General features: G+C 37.6%; 1 protein-coding gene across 4 annotated transcripts in view; it reads right to left on the bottom strand.

Moving 5' to 3' along the window:
* Positions 1-16,082, bottom strand: part of si:ch211-130m23.3 (uncharacterized protein LOC558547 homolog) — a 47,155-nt gene extending 31,073 nt beyond the window's left edge. For all 4 annotated transcript variants that reach the window (XM_036598077.1, XM_036598079.1, XM_036598080.1 and 1 more), the window contains exon 1: positions 15,970-16,082. In XM_036598077.1, the coding sequence (XP_036453970.1) occupies positions 15,970-16,025 (56 nt within the window). In that variant the 5' untranslated portion in view covers positions 16,026-16,082. The remainder of the gene's footprint in view (positions 1-15,969) is intronic.
* Positions 16,083-19,909: the final 3,827 nt, after the last annotated feature.

Below are 19,909 nucleotides of genomic sequence, written 5' to 3'. Positions count from 1 at the left end.
GAGCCATGAGGCTAATGTTGCTAACATGTAATAGAAGCTGCATGTAAATCAATTAGGATTGTGCAAACTGCCTATATCATCACTCACCTGCCTCAAATTATATAGAGTTGTTAAGTAATCTCAGAATAGACTTGTTTACACTGAGGGGAAACAAGTATTCAGACACTTCTGTTTTTGTTATATAATACACTTCCAGTAGATATAGGCAGTGTCTATTTACACTAAGTGAAAATAGCATTGGCCACACAGTCTGGCTTTTTTTTTTTGCATTTATATGTTCCATGAACAAAAAGTGGGAGAAGCTGTGTTCAACAGAGACTAGAAAATTAGTGCTATTTTCCATTCACTACTGAGTAAATACTTTATGTAAAGCATCAGTCTAACAGTAACAATTGCTAAAGATTAAGCAGTCTTATCTAGGACAGTAGATCCTGATTGCTGCTGCGTTAGAGACTGGGATTTTGGTAGTGCAATTTGGCAATTTTTACAATTTTAATTCAAGAGAGTTTAAGTCAAGGGGGTATGTTTAGTTTCTCACATTTCTAAATGATTATGCACTGTCCATTATCACTGTCTTAAATGAAGAAAATACCCCTTCAGATCAAGTTAAGCTGTTGCAATTAAATGTCTAATTAAAAAAAAAAAGACATAAGCATGTGCAGATGTAAGCAATAGCAATAACAGCTTAGTACAAATCAAACAGGGACAGTAACCCCATGATGAGAGAGAGAGAGAGAGAGAGAGAGAGAGAGTTGTTGGTAAGAATGACCTCAAGTACAGCTTTGAAAAAAGCAGAATAATCATACAAATGTAAATAGCAAACATCTTTCTATTTACACTTAGTGTAAACGGCATCTGCCATGGTGTATCATCTTCAAATTTCCACATATAATGTCTTTTGACTTTGCCAAAAAAATATGTATTGAGTGTAAACAAAGATTTGTCTAAATTCATAGGGAAAAAAAAATCAGACACCTCAAATGAATAACATTAGTACTTTGTTGCCAAACCACTGTTGGCAATTACAGCATAGAGATGTCAACAGTAAGAAGTAATTAGATTTTTGAAGCAATGTGGTTCAGTTTTGGCCAGTTCCTCTTGGCAAACTGTCTTCAATTCCCCAAGGTTACAGTGGACTCACAGTTTCAAAATTCTCCATAAATTTTCTATGGGATTTAGGTCAGGAGTTTGGCTAGGCCAGCCAAGTACATTCACCTTCTTCTTTAGAAAACAGTCTTGAGTTATTTCTTGGCTGATAAGATTGAATTCTCCTCTAAAATGTACATCACTCCATTCATGTTTGCTTTGATGGTGTGTAATGCTCCAGTACCGTTTGCAAAGTAGCACTCCCATATCATGATGCTCCCACCTCCATATTTCACTGTGTGTGTGGTGTTCTTGTGTTCATACGCACAATTCTTCTTTCGTCAAACATGACAAGCTGAATTATTGCCAAACAGTTCTTTTTCTGGCCAGAGTACACTGTTCCCAAAGAGTTTCCATTTGTCTAAATGCTTATGTGCAAATTTTAGATGTGCATCTACGTGCTTCTTTTTTAGCAGAGCAGTTCTGTGTGGGATGTAGGAACGGAAATGATTGTGGTGCAGTTCATTGCTTATTATTCTCTGTGTAAGTGTTGTTCCCGCTGCTTTCAGGTCACCTAACTCTGTAGCTTTTTCCATTCAAGTGTGGTTTAATGACGTTGTCTCTAAGAACTTTAAGCTCCTTCACCTTCATCATGATTGCTATTGTTGTGTGGAATCATCTCTTATTATGACATCGGGAGCATTTTGCACGAAACCATTTTTAATACGGTGCCTGAATACTTCTTTCCCTGACAATTGTATTTTAAACACCTTTTTATGTTTATGAATACATACTGTTTGTTCATCTTTATGAGTACAGAATACAAAGACATTGGACATCATTCACCAACCATTCCCAAGAAGAACTTCATTCACCACTATCTTCCCAAGTTTTTTCTTAAATTTGTTCTTGTTGTAAAAAAAAGTCTATATCGGATTCATGACGTGTTCTTAAACCACAGACTTGCTCTCTACTTTGTGCTCTTGAGTGTGTGTAGATTCTGTTCTTACCTAAGAACAAATCCCACATAAGAAAACACTGGTGAAGGTCAGAATCTTCATTTTTTCCCTGTTTTTTTCTTAAGAACGGTTGGTGAATGAGGCCCTTTCTTCTTAAAACTCACACAGTTTTCACAAAGACTCGGACACATCATGAATCTGATGCAGACTTTTTCTTAGAACCTTTCTCAAGAACAAATTCAAGAAAAACTTATGAGGATATTGGTAAATGAAGCCCATTGTGTGTGTGTGTGTAAATTTTAAGTGGATATATGCACTATAAGAATATTAAATAACAAGAACTGAAGTGTCCGAATACTTGTTTCGCCTTTACGGTGGTTTATCCGTAGTCCGAAGGACAATGCCTAGCTAAAAACAGCATATTGAAGCCTGAATTTTGTCCATTTTATATAACCTATGTAGCAAGAGTTTCCTCTCTTTATGTCTGCGTTCATGTGGTTGGAGATCTTGGCAACACCAACAGACACACAATGCTGGCAGAACACAGTAGCATCAGAGCTAATTTCCAACTTAAGATGGTAGTGCTCAAACCAAACTAATTGCCAGAATTATTAAGTTTATAAATTATTCTGCAATGGCTCATAATAAGCTGGTTCATGACTCATCTTCTCCCCAGGCAGGGCAACTTCTGCCTGGGGTTTATATGCACATTGTGTGCCGGCATGGTCTGCACACTGAGCCAAATTTACTGAAAATATTTCTCCGTAGACATGAAAGGAAGCTTTTGCTAGTATTTCAAATGCACAGGCTCTATTTCTCATTTCTGTAAGCATCTGCAAGATCCGGAGACTTTAAAAAGCCAAAAAAAAAAAAAATCATGAAATATAAAACAGGGCAAAAATAAATGTACCGGAACCAAAAGGAAGGAGTATTCACAGGAGGAGGCATTTCATGTGAGAGAGGATGGTGCAGAGGTTGGAATAATGATAGCGGGGTTTTATGGAAACCAAGATGAAAGACAGCCGGAGTTGAGGGAGGAGAACGGGCGGCTGGAAAGAAGATGGGGGGGGTCGCAGGCAGAACTCAACAATTAATACTCCCGAGATTCTGTCAAACCTTTAAACTCGAGCAGAGAGGAGTCTAGCAGGAGGGAGAGAGAGAGAGAGGGAGAGAGAGAGAGAGAGAGAGAGACAGAGAGAGAGAAACTTCCCTGCTGAACAAAAGCCAAAGGCTATGGAGCGGAACAGGCGAGGAAGCTAGACTGCCTTTAATGTAAGACAAGATAAACATTTCAGAATCACTGGACCATAAAATAAAAAAGGAAGAGAGGTGCACAGAAATACTATAATGCACAATAACTCACCACATAACAGCATTTAGATGAGAAATATACTCTCAAGTGGAAAGGTGTAGGAAAATCATTGAATTTGTTGTCTGTGTTATAAAGAATGGAAGACTATGAGACTATGAATTAAGACCTCAGTGATGCGTGAATTTCCTTTACACAAATGTTAGAGTGCACAATTTGTTTTTACTCCAGATATAGATGCGTTTAGTGTTAAATATTAGCTTCTTTAGTTTTGTACTTGAGCTAAGAGGCTAATTTAATAACACTGGGCCTCATTCACTAATCATTCTTCAGAAGAAATTTCTTCTTAAAGCCCACTTACGCAGTTTTCAAGAAGATTCTGACCTTCGCCAGTGTTTTCTTATTTGAGATTTGTTCTTAGGTAAGAACAGAATCTACATAAATTCAGACAAAGGTGTGCACAGGTGTGTGGTTAAAAAACGTCATGAAACTGATGTAGCTTTTTTTTTTAGGATGTTTCTCAAGTATGCATTTAAGAAAAAACATAAGTAGATATTGGCCCACTGAATAGACTTCCGTGGTTTCTGGCATATCTGCACAATATGTGATTTTTGCTAAATCACATTAAGATATTGAGAATTAGAACTGAGACTGATCATAGTCATCATATTTGACATATTTTTCACCAAGTTTTATTGATTATAACTGGTGGAGTATAAGCTCCTACTATTTATCTATGTTTCCCCTACCATAAAATAGGCCACATACTGTCTGGCTTGGATGTAACTGACAGAACAACATTCAGGTTTTATACAGTATGCACTCATTTTCTAGCCAAACTAAAATCTTCTATTATCTACAGAGCATTGCTGTTTTCAAATGTAAATATGCACTAAACTCAGATCCCAAGTCTAGTGCAGATCCAATCATTGATATTGCAGTGTGATATAGCAGTGTGTGGTGAAGAAGAGCTGGACTGAGGCAGAGAAGCAGTGTCTTGCTCTAGTCTTCTAACGTCTAGTCACAGTAGGCTTTAATTATAGAATTTCTAGGTCTAGGACCACAGCATTTCTGCAAACAAATATTAATTTGGGGTTGTTTTATTGAAGTATACTGTACAAATGGTTATAAAAGACAGGAAACTCAAGCGTAGTGTTTCATCTTTGCAGTTTTATTGACGAGTAAAACCAGAGAGAGCTCCCCCGTCTGGATTTTTGCAGAGATAAGCAATCAACTTCCTATAGCATTAACACCCTAGCAGACAGTAAATTCCTTTGGAATTTTTATAGACTTCATGGTCTAAATAGTGTGTAGTGTTGGTTTAAGGAACTATTATTTCTATAATATATGCTATATATGCATATAACTCTTTGGCTCATTATGGAATGTAAAGCATTTGGTCACAGATGAATTCTCCTGATATAAATTACCTGAGTATAAATGAACTCCTAAATTACCTAACTGCACTTCTTGAAAATGTATAGAGAACGTGTAGTCACATGAGTTTTCAAATACTGAAATTACTATTTGGGTATTCGTTACATTTCATTTCGGGAAGACAATTTAGAGAAACATTCAGAGAAAGTCTGAATGTGAGTGCATTGCCAGGACACGTTGTTAAAGACGTGACTGAGAAAGCAGAGATAGCATGGCTGTATCACTAACTAGGCTAGCTACCCTAGCTTTCTGGTCCAGAAAGAACGTTTTCTCCGACAAATAAAATGTTGGCACATCATCTTCTTTTACTACTGTTAACTCATTAGCTCTTCTAACGAGGCAGCCTCCGTTAATCATCCAACAGGAAAACTTATCGATCTCCCAAGTTTGTCTGTTTTTAAAGTAGAACATGCTCTGATGTGTATTTCTTTGAGTATTTTTGTGCAACACTGTGCTGTCACTTAAAAAGGTAAGCCTACAGCCCTATGTTCTTCTCGGTCAAAGTCGTTTTCTCTTTCATTTTTGCTGTTGTTTTTCCTGTGGTTAACTGGATATTCATTCATGAAATATTACAAATACTCACATATCAACACTAGTTGGAATGCATATCCCTAGTATTCACTGTGGTTTTAAAAATAATTTGTCTGCTTTAAGATTAACTTGACACTCTAGTTATAGTATATTTCTCCAATGATCAGGCCATGCTCATCAGCTCCCACTTGACTGCTGTAGAGATCTCTGGAGATGACTAATAAAAGCAAAGAAAGGAACAAAATGGTACACTACTAGAGAGTGAGACCATGTGACCATCACCTACTCTCATTAAAGGGAATGGAGAGCACGGCCTCGTGTGCCAGTAAAATGCATCGGGGGAAAAAAGAGTCACTGAATGTCATTTTAGAGAGAGGCTGCTCTGAAGGAAATGGCTTTTCCCCTGGTTCACTGATTCATAGTTGGACAGTAGGAATTAACGCTGTGTTACTTTGCTTGTATCATATTCACAGCCTGGTGTGGAACGACTGCATAAACATTGGCAAACGATCTCTAGAAGATAACAGGGCTGAACTGTTTTAAATGGGTTTTCATTTGTGCATGTTAACCCTTAAAAGTCTAAAGTTCTTACTGTCGCTCTGCTATATTATTCAAAGAGGACATAAACACATATTTGATTACATATTTAGTTACTAGGAATGCAACATTGCAATGTGTTGTATTGTATCATTCAAAGCGAGTCTCTAAATACAATCCGCACAGGTACATACATCCAACAGCCTGGAGCAAATAAAGTACTCAGTTTAATGCTGATTATATTGTAAAAAGTACAATACAAATTAAACAAGCAAGCACACAATGAGGGCCAACCCTCCCTCTTCTGAAAGTATCATTTCCTGTTTACCTCAGAATTGAGAGCAGGGAATAAAAGCAGACTCATTGCAAGTACATATTAGCTCAGGTCTAATATTTTAGCTCATGGTTAGTGCAGTATCATAAAATATTATACCTGTATCATGTTGAATGCTTTAGTAAATGGAAAATGGAAACAATAATATACTAACAAGTCAGACATCAGGTACTCTTCATTTTTTCTGTATCAAAAATTGTGCTTTAGAGAACACAGCAATGAATTTTGTGAATCTTATTAGTTATGTAATAAAAGTTTGATATACAGTGGGGTCCAAAAGATACTGCAATATTTCTAGGTCACTTATCAAATGTTATCAAATTTTTGACATTGACCATGGTTTTGTACCGAAAGGTCAGTTTTTTTGTCACATCTATTCCACTTTCAGGAGGATTTGATCTGCTCATCAGAAGCTTTTGGCTCCACAAACTTGTGGAGTCTATGCCTGCTGGAGTGCACGCTGTCATTAAAGCAAAAGAAGGATATCAAACAATTCTAAAATTCATGTTAAAATTTCAAAGATTCTACTTTGATTTCAAATAGTGGTGCTGATAACAGAATTTGCAATGAAAATCGTTCTACTATATTGAGGCATTTTCACTCTTCACTATTTTCCACTTCTATGTCAAACAATGGCAAAAACATTGAACATCTTTTCCAAAACAAGATTATTCACAATAACAACTTTGCATCAAATTCACATCATAAAACATCTCTTGTACTTACAGGCACAATGTGGTATCAATTGAAAGTTTAGAATCCACACAATGTCTCTGCTTGTTTCACTGAGCTACAAGCCATAAATAACTGATATAAAATTACACCACCCTTTTGTCACAAGCGATAACCGTGGCTTCTAAGGGATTTTAATAAAAAATCTGCCCCTAAACTGTAGCCAGTGCAATTTTGCCATTTGTTCTGCTTGTGCAGTCCAGTTGAACATCCTCAATGCTCAGTATTTGAGCTTTTACATGGATATGAATGTGAGAAATGAAGGCTTCCTCCTCCGCCACTACACGTTAGCGAACGATGATGAAGTAGGCGCACAAACAAGCTTTATTAAGCTCATGCTGAGGCCAGCAACGTCCCATTAGAGGAGCCTCTGTTCTGTTTTTCCAAACGAGTCCTCAACGGCTGTCTGATACCACACAGACAGAAACAGATATCAAGGTGGGGAAGCAGGGTATTCTGTGGTGTGTTTGTGTTTACGAGTCAGAAATGGTATGGCAGAGACACAAATGAGAGCTTTCAGAAGCTTTCATGTCCAAAGAGACACACCAATATATATAACAAGAGGAAGAGACTCAGAAAGATAAACAGAGAGAAAACAAACAAAGGGGAGGACACGCAGAGAGAGAGAGAGAGAGAGAGAGAGAGAGAAGAATGAGTAATGAGGAGATCTACGAAGGGAAGAGAGAGACATCAGGATGAGAACAAAAATGGATTGCAACCATGGTGATGAAAAACATTTACAGACAACAGGGAAAAATTCCCTTTCACAAATGGCAAAACAAATCTCCTCACCTCAACCAGCACTCACCCTCTGAAACAACACACGAACCCTACTGCCGAGATGTGTCATAACAGTAAACACGTACTGCAAGATCCTGAGGCTACAAATGATAAATTCTTATTTCTGTGCTAATTCTAACACTAACACTCAACCCAGTGATTCTCATAGACACAGACTTAGCTAGATGATGGCAGCAACCAAAAAATGCTGTGATTAATTAAAAGATTATTGCACTTTTTAACGGCCATTTATACCATAAACTTAAACATAACACCAGTTCATTTATAAAGAATACATTATTTAATAATGAATTATTCATGAGGGACTCCTTCAAAAGTATACAGTGCAGTGTTGGTGGCAAGAGGGAGTTAGGAATCCTCTGGAATATGCTTAGCTACTGAGTCAGTTTGCACCCCTTGTAGATTTAGGAGACATAAAATTGACTTAGAACTCTGGCATTTACTGCAGTTAATGCATTCTATTTATTTTCTTTGCAAAACAATGTAATTTGGGCTTTAAAGCATAAATTATCAAGTGTCTCCACAAGCACATAGTGTTTACACCAGTGATTCTCATATTGGGGGCGTAAGATGTTTGTCAAAAAAGTTACACAGGCCTAATCTAATATACAGTACAATGCAAAATGTAGAGATCACCCTTCATTTATTTAATTTCCAGTCAAAACAGCCTTTAAGTACAAGTTATTCATTTTTCAGGAGCTATTTCTGAGGAGATTAGGTATAAGATAATCGACTTGCATAAAGAAAAGGAAAGTTGAAGGAAAAGAAGTGAAAAGAACAGGCGTTTCCAAAACTAGGGTTCAAAAAATATTAAAAGATGTAGAGAAAATGGGATTCCTAACAGCCATGCAAGACCTGGTAGACCACCAAAACAGTCACCTTCAAATACACAGCACTTAAAGCTTTCATCCTTAAGAGACAGAAGAAAATCAAGTTCCATTCTTGCTTCAGATCTGAAAAATCCACAAGTGTTCCTTCAAACAAATGAAAGCAGCCTACTGTGAAACAAAGTGTCCACATTTGGAGCATTGGCTTATCAGAAAAGGTTACCTCACTGTAACTGAATGTAGTAGCATTATTCAGCTTATACAAAAAAATACAGCACTTCATTCAGAACATCTAAAAAAGCTGTTGAATTAGAGACAAAATTGAATGTTGCTGTTGTGTTTGATTATGGTGAGCAGTGGTATGTTCTTTCTATCCATAGCTGTGGTGTGTGATGTTACTATAATGCTGACTTAGAACATTTTACTACAGAGATAGCTTTAAACATTTGAATGGACATTTTCTACATTAAAATGTGCCTTTTTCAATGGCTTTGATGAATATTTAAATGTCGAATTTTGGATGTTTACTCCATTGTACTCTCAGAAATGTAGATAAAATCTGCCTTTATTTGCAAACTCACTATTTACAAGTAAACAAACCATGTTTATAAACAGATTCAACAGTTTAAAGTATGTTTTTGTCAATCACACTCTTGCCCTAGGCCCTGAAGTAATGTGACTTGATTAGGCACTTGATTAGGCCTGCAATGCTGTGTGTATCTTAACAACTAGCTTTTTAGTTTAGCTGTAGCTACATTATTCAGTTTGCTAATGTTATGCATTCAATTCACTAAACAAACTAAAGAGCAGGACTACATGGTAAAAACAAAACAAAACAAAAAAAACAGAATGTGATGCAGATTTGTGAGAGGACAAACTAGGAGTTAGTCTGCGACTGCGAGAATGACCAGAGGCAAGCAGTCTGGTACACAGAGGGACACCACATCTGTGTGCATGCCAGTGTTTTTGTTGGGTTATAGAGTGGATGACTGACACTGAGTGTGCAAACAGAAGAGAGAAAAGAAAGGGAAACAGTGAGAAAGGGGTAGACAGATCCACATGTAGTTCCTAAGAAACACTGTCAGGCTTGCTTTACATTGAATTAGAACCAGTGTGATAGTGCTTGTATGAACACAATTCAGCTGTTTATTTATTCAGATATTTCATGATATTAAGTTGAACATGGTCTTAAGGTAGGTCTGTGCCACTAATTGAGTCCTTTTCGGGTAACTGTATGTAAAATAATCATGGTAAATGGTTATACCAGGTTGGAAGGGTGATATTTTATGTCCTTTGCTTTTCTGTTTCATCCTGTAATTTTCAGTCTTAATCTTTGTCATTAAAAAAATATAATAAAGCACAGTTCAGTAAAAGTTGTTGTTGTAGTATATTGCCTTTAATTTGTAATTAATCTAGTAATAAAAAACAGACTTGCAAATATCACAGAAACTTTACTCTTTGCCTTCTTCTGGCTATTTGAAATGACACAGTTCACCTGATGAACGAGAGCTGAGACATATTTTTACTTTCCCAGTCTGAAACCTGACGCTGTGGTGTTAAGATGTCCTTAATGTACACTGTATCATAGTGGTAGCTTTTTTAACAGGTATCTGCCTGCAGTGTAGACTGTTTAACCAGCACAGCTTTTTAGAACAATCTCACCAACACTGATGAGGCAAAACTAAGCATCTACCTAATATGCTGTTGGCCCTATGTGTGCCGCCAAAACAGCTCCGACCTGCGAGTCATAGACTACACAAGACCTCTGAAGGTGCCCTGTTGTATCTAGCACAAACACGTTACCAACAAGTCCTGTAAGTTGCAAGGTGGAGCCACGGATCAGACTTGTTTTTCCAGCACATCCCACAGATGCTTGATTGGGGAATCTGATGAGATGAGACCTGGGGAATTTGGAGACTGGGGCAACACCCTGAATTCTTCCTCATGCTTCTCAAACCATTCCCCCACCAATTTGTGCAGTGTGGCAGGGTTCATTTATCTTAGAGGCCCCTGCCATTGGGAAATACCATTGCCATGAAGGGGTGTGCCTGGTCCCCAATGATTTTTAGGTACAATCAGGAGAGGCTATGTGATAGAAGTAGTTCTCCAGTGTTCATTAAGCCCACAAAATACTCAGAAAAGCTTGTGATGTAATTTATCCTGATAACGATATCATATAATTGCGTCGCCCATTCCTATATGATCATAACTCGAGCATTGCTACAACAGGCAAATTGTGTAACTTTATGATGTTACATATTATGCTCTATTGCATAATTGGCTTATCACGAACTGCTCATTTTGGTTGAATGTGAAATAGATATGTCCAAAAAGAACAAACTGTCTATATAAAGCTCCAGTTTCTGTGTCTGGCCCATTCAGTCCTTCAGCAGAGGATAAGATGCAATGGTTTGAGTGACAGCAGGAGTCGGCGGCTCTAAGCATCATCATCCTATGCAAATCTCATGAGCCTTCCTCTGCACATCACCAAGCACCTACTTGGCAGGATAGGTCTTGATGTCCTAACACAGCCAATCAGAGACGCTGAAGCACAGGGGAGGATGGAGACGCAATCACATTAATTTGCTTACTTGCTTGCTGATTGTGACAAGAGAAGGGAGGAAGCTGAGAGGCTGAGAGGCTGAGTGGGACAGCGAAGCGTGCTGTGTGATGAAGTCACAGCAAACAGCCTATAAACCTAGTTGCATATTGTTCCATTCCAACAAGTTACTATTGCTTCAGTAAACAAACCTACAAAGATCTGCAGTACCTACAAATCTCCACGTCTCAGAAAAAGGCACAGAAGTGATGAGGCTTAAAGGGGAAGATTGACATCTGACATCTTGACAGATAAGTCCATCAGGTCAATGACGCTTTGTTAAAGGATAATTCCACCAATTTTTCAAAATGTCAGTATAATTAAATGATCAAGATGTAAATGAAGTCATTCAGAGTGACTTGATGTGAAATGCACCATTCTAGAGAAATGTAAAACAGCCTTGAGAGAATTGTTCACGCTACATCACAAAAAGCTAATCCATGAAATGGTTATGAATATGCTTCCTGGTGTCTGAGACATTGTTTTACAATAGTTTTGACATTGGGGTTGCAAAACAGTCCTCAAGGATTTTCAGATTTACCACTATTTTACCATTTTCAACAGTACATATAAAAACTTGTGTAGGCTCACTGGTGGTTTTAGATAGTAAACAGAATAGTTACATTTGCATCATAGACATTGAGAAGCCTGGTTCCTAACACCACCACTGAAAAAGAAATCTGAGTCTTTAAGTTCCTCTACAATGAGCCTTTTCACACCAAAAGACTCTGTTTACATTTCAACTATTCAATTCTGAAGAATTTTTTAAAAATCAGTATTCCCTTTTAATTCCCCTTGAACATCTCTCTTTCTCACACATACCTACATAAATATATCAAACAATAATGAGTAGCTGAAAGTAGCTAAAAAGTTATCATGGTCGTCTTGCACAAAAGATGTTTCTTTTCCCAGCAAATTCCTCAATATTCAGCACTTTTTTCAGAATTTTTCTGCTAAATATTGAGGGCATCAAAACAACTCAATATATCAACCATGCATCCTCACAGCATATGAGAAGATAAAAGTACATTGAACGTGTTCAACTATGATGCATTACATTAAAGCTGCACAACATCATTTTTGGTTTGAATTGAATGAAGTAGCATTAGGAGGAAAAAACAAGCAGTGTGCGTGTGCTGCTACAAGTCATCCTGAAAAGCCTGAAATAATTTAAAAGTCAGTGGCGTTGGATCAGATTTTTGACCACGTCACACATCTTTACATATTAATGTCACAAGCCCAGGCTTAACAAGAAGGTTTGGCTCAACGTGTAGATCTCAAATGCAAAATCAACAATATACTGATGCAGATATAATGTCAACAGATAACTCAGTTATATCCTCAGAAGACACGCCTTTCACCAAGTTTTCACTGAGTTCTCTTGAATATACAGGCAAATTGAAACATGAGATTCGGCTGCTTGGGAAAGGGCTCCGAGCCACATACATTACGAGATGTTCTTCCGCACATTGTGTGCAATTACACATTTTTCCACCAGAGAGGTCCAAATCCCCCAAACTTACATAGTGTAGTTTAAAGTAGCCATAGTGATTAAGTGGGGATGCAACAATACAACAAATCACTATAAAGCCAAATCAGTGAGCCCATACCCTTGCTCCTTCATAAATCAGGTAATAAAACAATTATAGAGCTCTTTAATGTATTTACATGTCATCAAAGTAAGCTTTAAAATCAAAGTAGATTTTAAAGTCCATCCACCAAGTCTGTCAAACAGGTAACACTGACAAACAGAACTTATGAGCTTCAAGGTTATGTTGTTTGCTTAAGCTATGAGCTGAATACAGGGCTGTAAACATGACGTGAAAGAACTCAGTTTTTTAAAAGGTTACATCTGGTGTCACGCTTCTGAAAGAAAGCATAAAGCATCCTGCTGGCACATAGGGCTCTGAACCCCAGTAAACGTAGCCAGAAACTGTAAGAAATCTGTCATACTGTAAAAACATCCAAATAGAAACATTCTCACCATTGACTGCTTCAGTGAGGCTTCAGTGTCCAACATAGATATTGGCTGGAAGGACACTCAGTAGGAAATGCAATTTACATGCAAATACACACAAACTCCGCCTGTTTTATCATTGGAACTACTACTATTCCAACTTGGCTATCATCATCTGCATTTTTCTGAAAACTACAGGAAAACTTTACTAAATCTTCTGGAATTTGATAATTTACATTTACATTTTTTGGCAGCGCACTGGGTGAACAGGCTAAATTTATCAGATGAAAGGTCTGTGACCAAGTCATAACATTGCCAAATGTGAAATGACAGAGCTAGCATAGCTTACAATCTTCTGCAGGTAAGGGTGTAACAATTGCCATACAGTACCAAAAATGGGATATCCTGGATTTCCTGTCTCACAACAGTGGATCACCTTTTACTGGGCTACATCACCATGCAGCAACTTTGGGATGCGATCATAAACAGCTCCCCAATCAGGGACAGTGTTCTGATGGAGGTGAACACCTGCTGTCCATTTTGGGTCACTTTTTTTTTCTTTGTAATATTTGTAGTGACAATCACATGAAAAATGTCACTTTTCAGTGGAGGAAACAAATCATACCACATAGATATGAAGAGTATAAAGCAATTATTACTCCAATAAGCACTAACACAGTGGCAGTGACGACAGTGTTGGTTTTTAACATTATAAATACTTTATAATTATATATATTTATAATAAATACTACATAATTTATAAATTATGACTTATTTTTCTGCTCCTGCTCACATCTCTTGCAAGTGGATATTTACCATAAACATTACACTTTAACATACATGTTCAAGTGGTGCACACTCAGTTTGCTGATTGTAACTGAGTGTTGTGTGGTGGATATAGATTAGATGAAGCTGAAGTTAGCTTCTTATTCTTATTTTCCATTCCACCTTAAATGATGAGCATTTACATTCAGATGCCTGTATGGGCGCTAGTGTCTAACTGTTGCACTATTTAAAGTGAAACAGAAATTTGAATAAGAACCTAACATCGGGCTCGAAAGATTATTGTATCAAATTCAGTGCAATAGTGTGAATCTGGTAAATAGAGGCAGCGCTCTGCAGAGTTCATTACTATTTTTTGTATTACCAATAGTGCCATCTCTATACCTGCATCATGTGAAGATGGACAGAACTGTAAAAAAAAACAATGTGGCACTGAGAAGACAAGAATGAAAAAACTATTTGAGAAGGATGAGGACATATCTGAGTAGATGGCAGTGAGAAATGCTGACCTTAACTTAGCCAGCAGTTTGTAGCATATTGAAGACTGTGATTATTATGTCAAATTCAAGATAAAGGTTTTCACCAGTTTTCAGTGTAGATTATAAATAACAAATAACAGTAAGAAATGAAGATGATGAAAATGTACAGATTTTAGAAAAAAATAGTTTTGCGTGAAGTGTGTGTGTGTGTGTGTGTGTGTGGCAAGAGAAATACAGTAAGAGTTTGCGGTGGGCAAAACAAAAAAAAAAACAAGTCCCAATCCAGGCTTGCAGAGAAAGTTGTTAATCAGCATCATAAATGTTGTGATGCTGATGCCAGTTACTTGCTTTTTATATTCAAGTAATTATAATAATGTTACAAGAAAATACACCATAAACCTGCTGTCCTCATAATTTTTCACAAACTACTTCTTCTTCAAAGATCTTGTAAAAAGTATTACTAGATATAAATTGTCTTAAGAGGATACAGTATAATAATAACAATAATAATAATAATAATAATAATAATAATAATAACAATAATAATAATAATAATAATAATAACAATAATAATAATAATCAAATGTATTTTATACTTTTATTTTATTAATTTATTTTATTTACAAAATATCAAAGTGAATATAAGTAAAACACTAGCCTAACAAAAACGCTATGGCTGTAAATGAAAACAACATCACAATTACAAACAGTATAAATGGGCCACAATACTTCTAGACATATGCTGAATAAAAACAAATGTTCTTAGCCTGGATTTAAGAACACCTTTTGAGCTTGCTTTCCTAATATTCTCTGGAATAATTTAGTTAATTGAGGTTTTAAGAAAACAATCTTCCACCAACTGAGCTGTAAATGATCTAGGCGTTTGCAGTAAGCCTGCCACAGCTAAGTGATGCAGATCATTAGAAACTAAGAACTTTAAATGTCATAAGCAAGACCTTGTGTGCAATGTGCAACCTAACAGGAAGACAGTGTAAAGTAAACAGGACCAGAGCAGTATGTTTAAAACTTTCTTTTCCTGGTAAACACAGGCTTATAATCTGAACTGAGACAGCAGGGCAGTTAGTCTAATCTAGTTACAAGACTGTAAATACAATTTGTATTTTTCTGAGCCAAACCAGTCTGTGGTACAGAATCAGAGCTCTGAAGAATCGACACGTTTCAACACGGAGAATCGTGTCTTCGCCTCAGTACCGAGTATCGTCTCAGCCCCTCAGGAGGAGTCAGAACAGCAGCTGAAGGTTTGGCCAGTGTAAAAGAATTCGGTGCCATGTTTTCCAGCAACAACGAATTAACTACAGCCCGGCGAACACACGACACCACAGACACGAACAGCGACAACCAGCCTCGCCCTCTCCACACATTTCAAAACGACTAACGTTAACAGAGTGACGCGCGAGCTCTTCTCCTCGGAGCGGAGCGCGGAGCCGGGACTGTTTCAAACGCAGCCCCGTGAGCCTCAACGCTCGCCTGGCTCCCGTAATGGCGCGGCAGGGTTCTCCCCTCCTCCTCCTCCTCCACCTCCTCCTTCTCTCTCTCCTCCTCCCTCCTTCTCTTCCCCTTAAAAGAAATGAACTTACTTTTCTCTGGCTTGGCTGTCGGACGGCACGCGCACGCTCCTGCTTCTGGAGTACATGCTGGAGCCCCGCTGACTGCCGCGCACCTGTCAGCTCATCACGCACTCAAGCCGGACACCGTCACCATGGCGACTCACGCAGGGTCTCTAGCCATTGGCTGGGCGACGACGAGAGCACGCCCCGTTTCTGTAGCTCTCCAGTAATCAGCCACAGCGAGGCCACGCCCTTCCAGGCGCCCCCGCGTGGCCTTAAAATGTCACCTCGCATGTTGGCAAAGTGACCCCGCAGGAGCCGAAGCGCTCCGGCAGAACGCACACATACAATCGTGTACTCTTCCCACATGGGGGGTTTTAAAACACGACCCTATTTTCAACATTTAGCCCCTTGAAAAACACGTCTGTAGACGCCTGCTCCACAACCAACCAACGTTTCTTCCGAAACAAAAAGGGGAATTCCACCGATTTTTCAAAATTTCAGCAAAGAGATGCCAGCAAGAGTGCTTTCATGTGAAATGTGCCGTTCTAGATAAACTTACCAAGTGTGAGTTCTTTACAGTGGCGTTGATAGGAACTAGCGGCTGCCTTGTCTCCAGCACAAAAATAGCCATTTTATTTGTTATATAAAACCACCAGTGTTCCTACACGTGTATTTGTAATGGTGATGATGGAAGTTTTTGTTAGGTACTACTTTGCAATGCGATGCCCTGCATGTGCCCCTCCACTTCAAATGTATTTAAAATATATATGTTTTAGTCCAAAATCTTCTCAAAACTTTCAGAAAACAATGTCTCATGTAATAACTTTCTGTGATGTAGCTTTTAGGGACATTAAACTCTTCATCTGGTTCCTGTCACCACCACTGCAAAAAGTCTGACTCAGTAAGTGTCTCTAGAATGGAGCATTTCACAACAAACCACTCTGATTGACATCTATTGGAATGCCTTTGTATGGCAGTAATACAGTGGGCAGTTGAACACAGGTCAGTAATATGTGCACCTTAAATAATTAAAAAATAAATAAATAAATAATTTATATATTATATATATATATTTAAACCTACCAAATATCACCCTGGCTTGATTTCAACAGGTAAGTGTTAACTACTTCATAATATATGAGCAACACACAAAAACTTAAGATGTCTTTAAGAAATGCAGAATGAACAGTAGGGTGCCATGTATAGGGGATGTTATTAGTAGATAAATATTCCAGTACAGTAAGATCATTTCTACATTAAGACACCTCTAAAATGGCATAACCCCCAGCTAGTTTACTACATGCATACAAGGTGAAGAAAGCTAGGTACTAGAAAACTCAGTACCTTTCAAATAAACTTTCTTTCCTTTTGTAAAAGCAACAAAATCATTGCTTTTCTTCTGCTGATAATTTCCTGGATTCTTTAAACTGCAGGCTTATTATTAATCATTAATCTTGAGATTGAATCTCAGCAACTACTATAAATTATTGCAAAACTAACGTGAAACGAATATGTAAGGGGCAGTTATGAGACTGAGAACATTTTATGGATTAATTTGCCAAAATTTCAATTTATTTCCTAAAAAGTAAATTATTGCAATTACCTGCAGTAACACAACTTAGATGTGTAAGTCTCTTAGGTTACATAATATATCTGGCATTATTTCATGCTCAGGAAACATCACAAAACCCCAAACACAACAAATCCTGCAACAGATCCACTAATATTGTTACATATGACTCATAATTATGAGTCATATATAATATTGCAGGTAAATATGTTACTTCAAATTGTAAATGGTAGTGTTCAGATTGGGTGATTTGTTTTCTTAATTGCTACTTTATCAGGACAGCACAATGAATTAACCTCCATTTTCCACTTCTGCACCATGATTACCCATAAACACTTTGTCTAGGAAAGTCATTAGCTTTCCTCTCCAGTAATGAGATCACTTGGGTCTTGAATATATCACATTTGGCCTTTTGTTTGGCAACATTTTAATGTGTTTCTTCTCCCACCCAGCATCTCCCACCCATTAGAAACCAAAAATAATTGGTTGATTCCTCTGTCACGTCTTAATTATGCTGATAGTTAACACGTTAGGACTTTTCTTCAGCTCTTGAAGTCATAACCAGTAGGACAGCTCCCTTACTAAGGGGTTTCCCTCTGCATTTGGCAGACACTCTCATCCAGAGCAGCTTCTACTAATGTTACATATATTGTAGAGTTGGGATTCTTTCCCAGGGATGCTTATGACAGGATATGCTGGTCTGGATGGGGAATTAAACCCCAAAGTGCTTGGTAGAAAGCAGAGGTGTTACCCACTATGCGACATAAAGCACTAGCTAAAGCCCAGAAAGGTGATGGCTAGTACTGCTGCCTTGCAGTACTAGCCATCACCTTTCTGGGCTTTAGCTTGGCCTGGAGAGCTACCTTCAGGCAGAGTTTAGTTACAACCTGTATCCAATAAGCTGCCCTGCCCCCACTTACTTAACTCTAATACATCTGGTCCAGCCAGTCAGGGACTTGGAAAGATGTTGGTTAGCTGGAGCAGGTCAGGATATTTACCATGCAAATATAACTATTTTATTAATGATTCAAAAGCACCAGTGAACCTACACGCACCTGCTGTGTCTTTATATGTAATACTGGTAATGGTAAAATAATGTTAAATCTGAAAAAAGTTTTCTTAGGCACTATTTTGCCCAATATATATGCTTTAGGCCAAAACTTTATCATAAAACTATGGAACCACCACTGTGAACAAATCACTCTAGAATGGAGCATTTCACAATGAATCACTTTGAATGACCACTCAGTTGTGCAAAAAAATCCCCTTTAAGACCAAACTCAGCACTCCAACCTTATCAATAGCTGAACTGCTTAAACATAGTGCCTTACAGTTCAAAATGCTCTTTTGCTTTTCATGCTCAGTAACACACAGACATTTCAAATAAGCACACAACATTTTCTCACTTTGTACTTATTTTTACAATCAGCATTTGGGTCAAAGCAGTTGCAGGTCATCACAAAATATGTAGGATATACTGTGTATTTTTTCATTCAATTGTTATGAGTTATAGCACAGTCTTTCATGACTGTTTTCACTGTCTTTATTACTTATCAGTACTTCAGTGTGAGTAGAAACTATGGCTATTGGAACAATGCAGTGCAATTCTTTTCTTACTTATGTTATGAGCATACATACAAGAAACATTCATATTCACTTGTGAAGGCATGTTCCTTACAGTAATATGAAGACATGTTCCTGTATATGATCAACTTTGAATGACTTGCCTTTTATCTTACTATCTAAAGAAGAAAAGCAGTAGTCACAGTGCTACTGTGGATGGCTATTAAAGATTTCACAGTAGGCCGCATATCTATTGCTTAAGTTTACTGTAAATAATATCCGAAGAAAGACTCATTTTCATATTGGAGCAACATTTACATGATGTTCATTACCAAAGCTACTAGGCATAGCAAGCAGTTCTTATTATTCACAAGAATGGGCGATGCCTGAGGGTGGGCAGGAGATAATCTTGAACAGGGAAAGTAGCTTTTGGGAAATAATTAGGTGGATGAGTGCCAAAGTAATTATAAGCTCTGTTAGTCATCTTTCCATTTTCTCCAATTTCAAAAATCACCTGCAGGCCTGTAGTGGAATAGGATACAACTTGTTTTTCATTCTGCAGATATTTTTAGCCAAAGAACACAGTGAAATAATTTATTATGACTTGACTGCCTTAAACCGCATATCAATACCATTTCAACAACTGACATTTATGTCAAATTCAATCATTTGTAATAACTACAGAATTTTGTATTTATAATTTTGGAATATATCAGCAATGATTTGAAAGATGGGAATTTGTAGGTGTGACCAACCAACATGTTACATGCTGGTATTTCAATAGGTCAATGGTTTTCAGTCTGTATGGGAAGCGTGACTCAGTCACAGGTGCAT

This window comes from Colossoma macropomum, unplaced genomic scaffold (genome assembly GCF_904425465.1).
Source record: "Colossoma macropomum unplaced genomic scaffold, Colossoma_macropomum, whole genome shotgun sequence".
NCBI lineage: Eukaryota > Metazoa > Chordata > Actinopteri > Characiformes > Serrasalmidae > Colossoma > Colossoma macropomum.
This window is presented reverse-complemented; position numbering and strand designations above follow the sequence as displayed.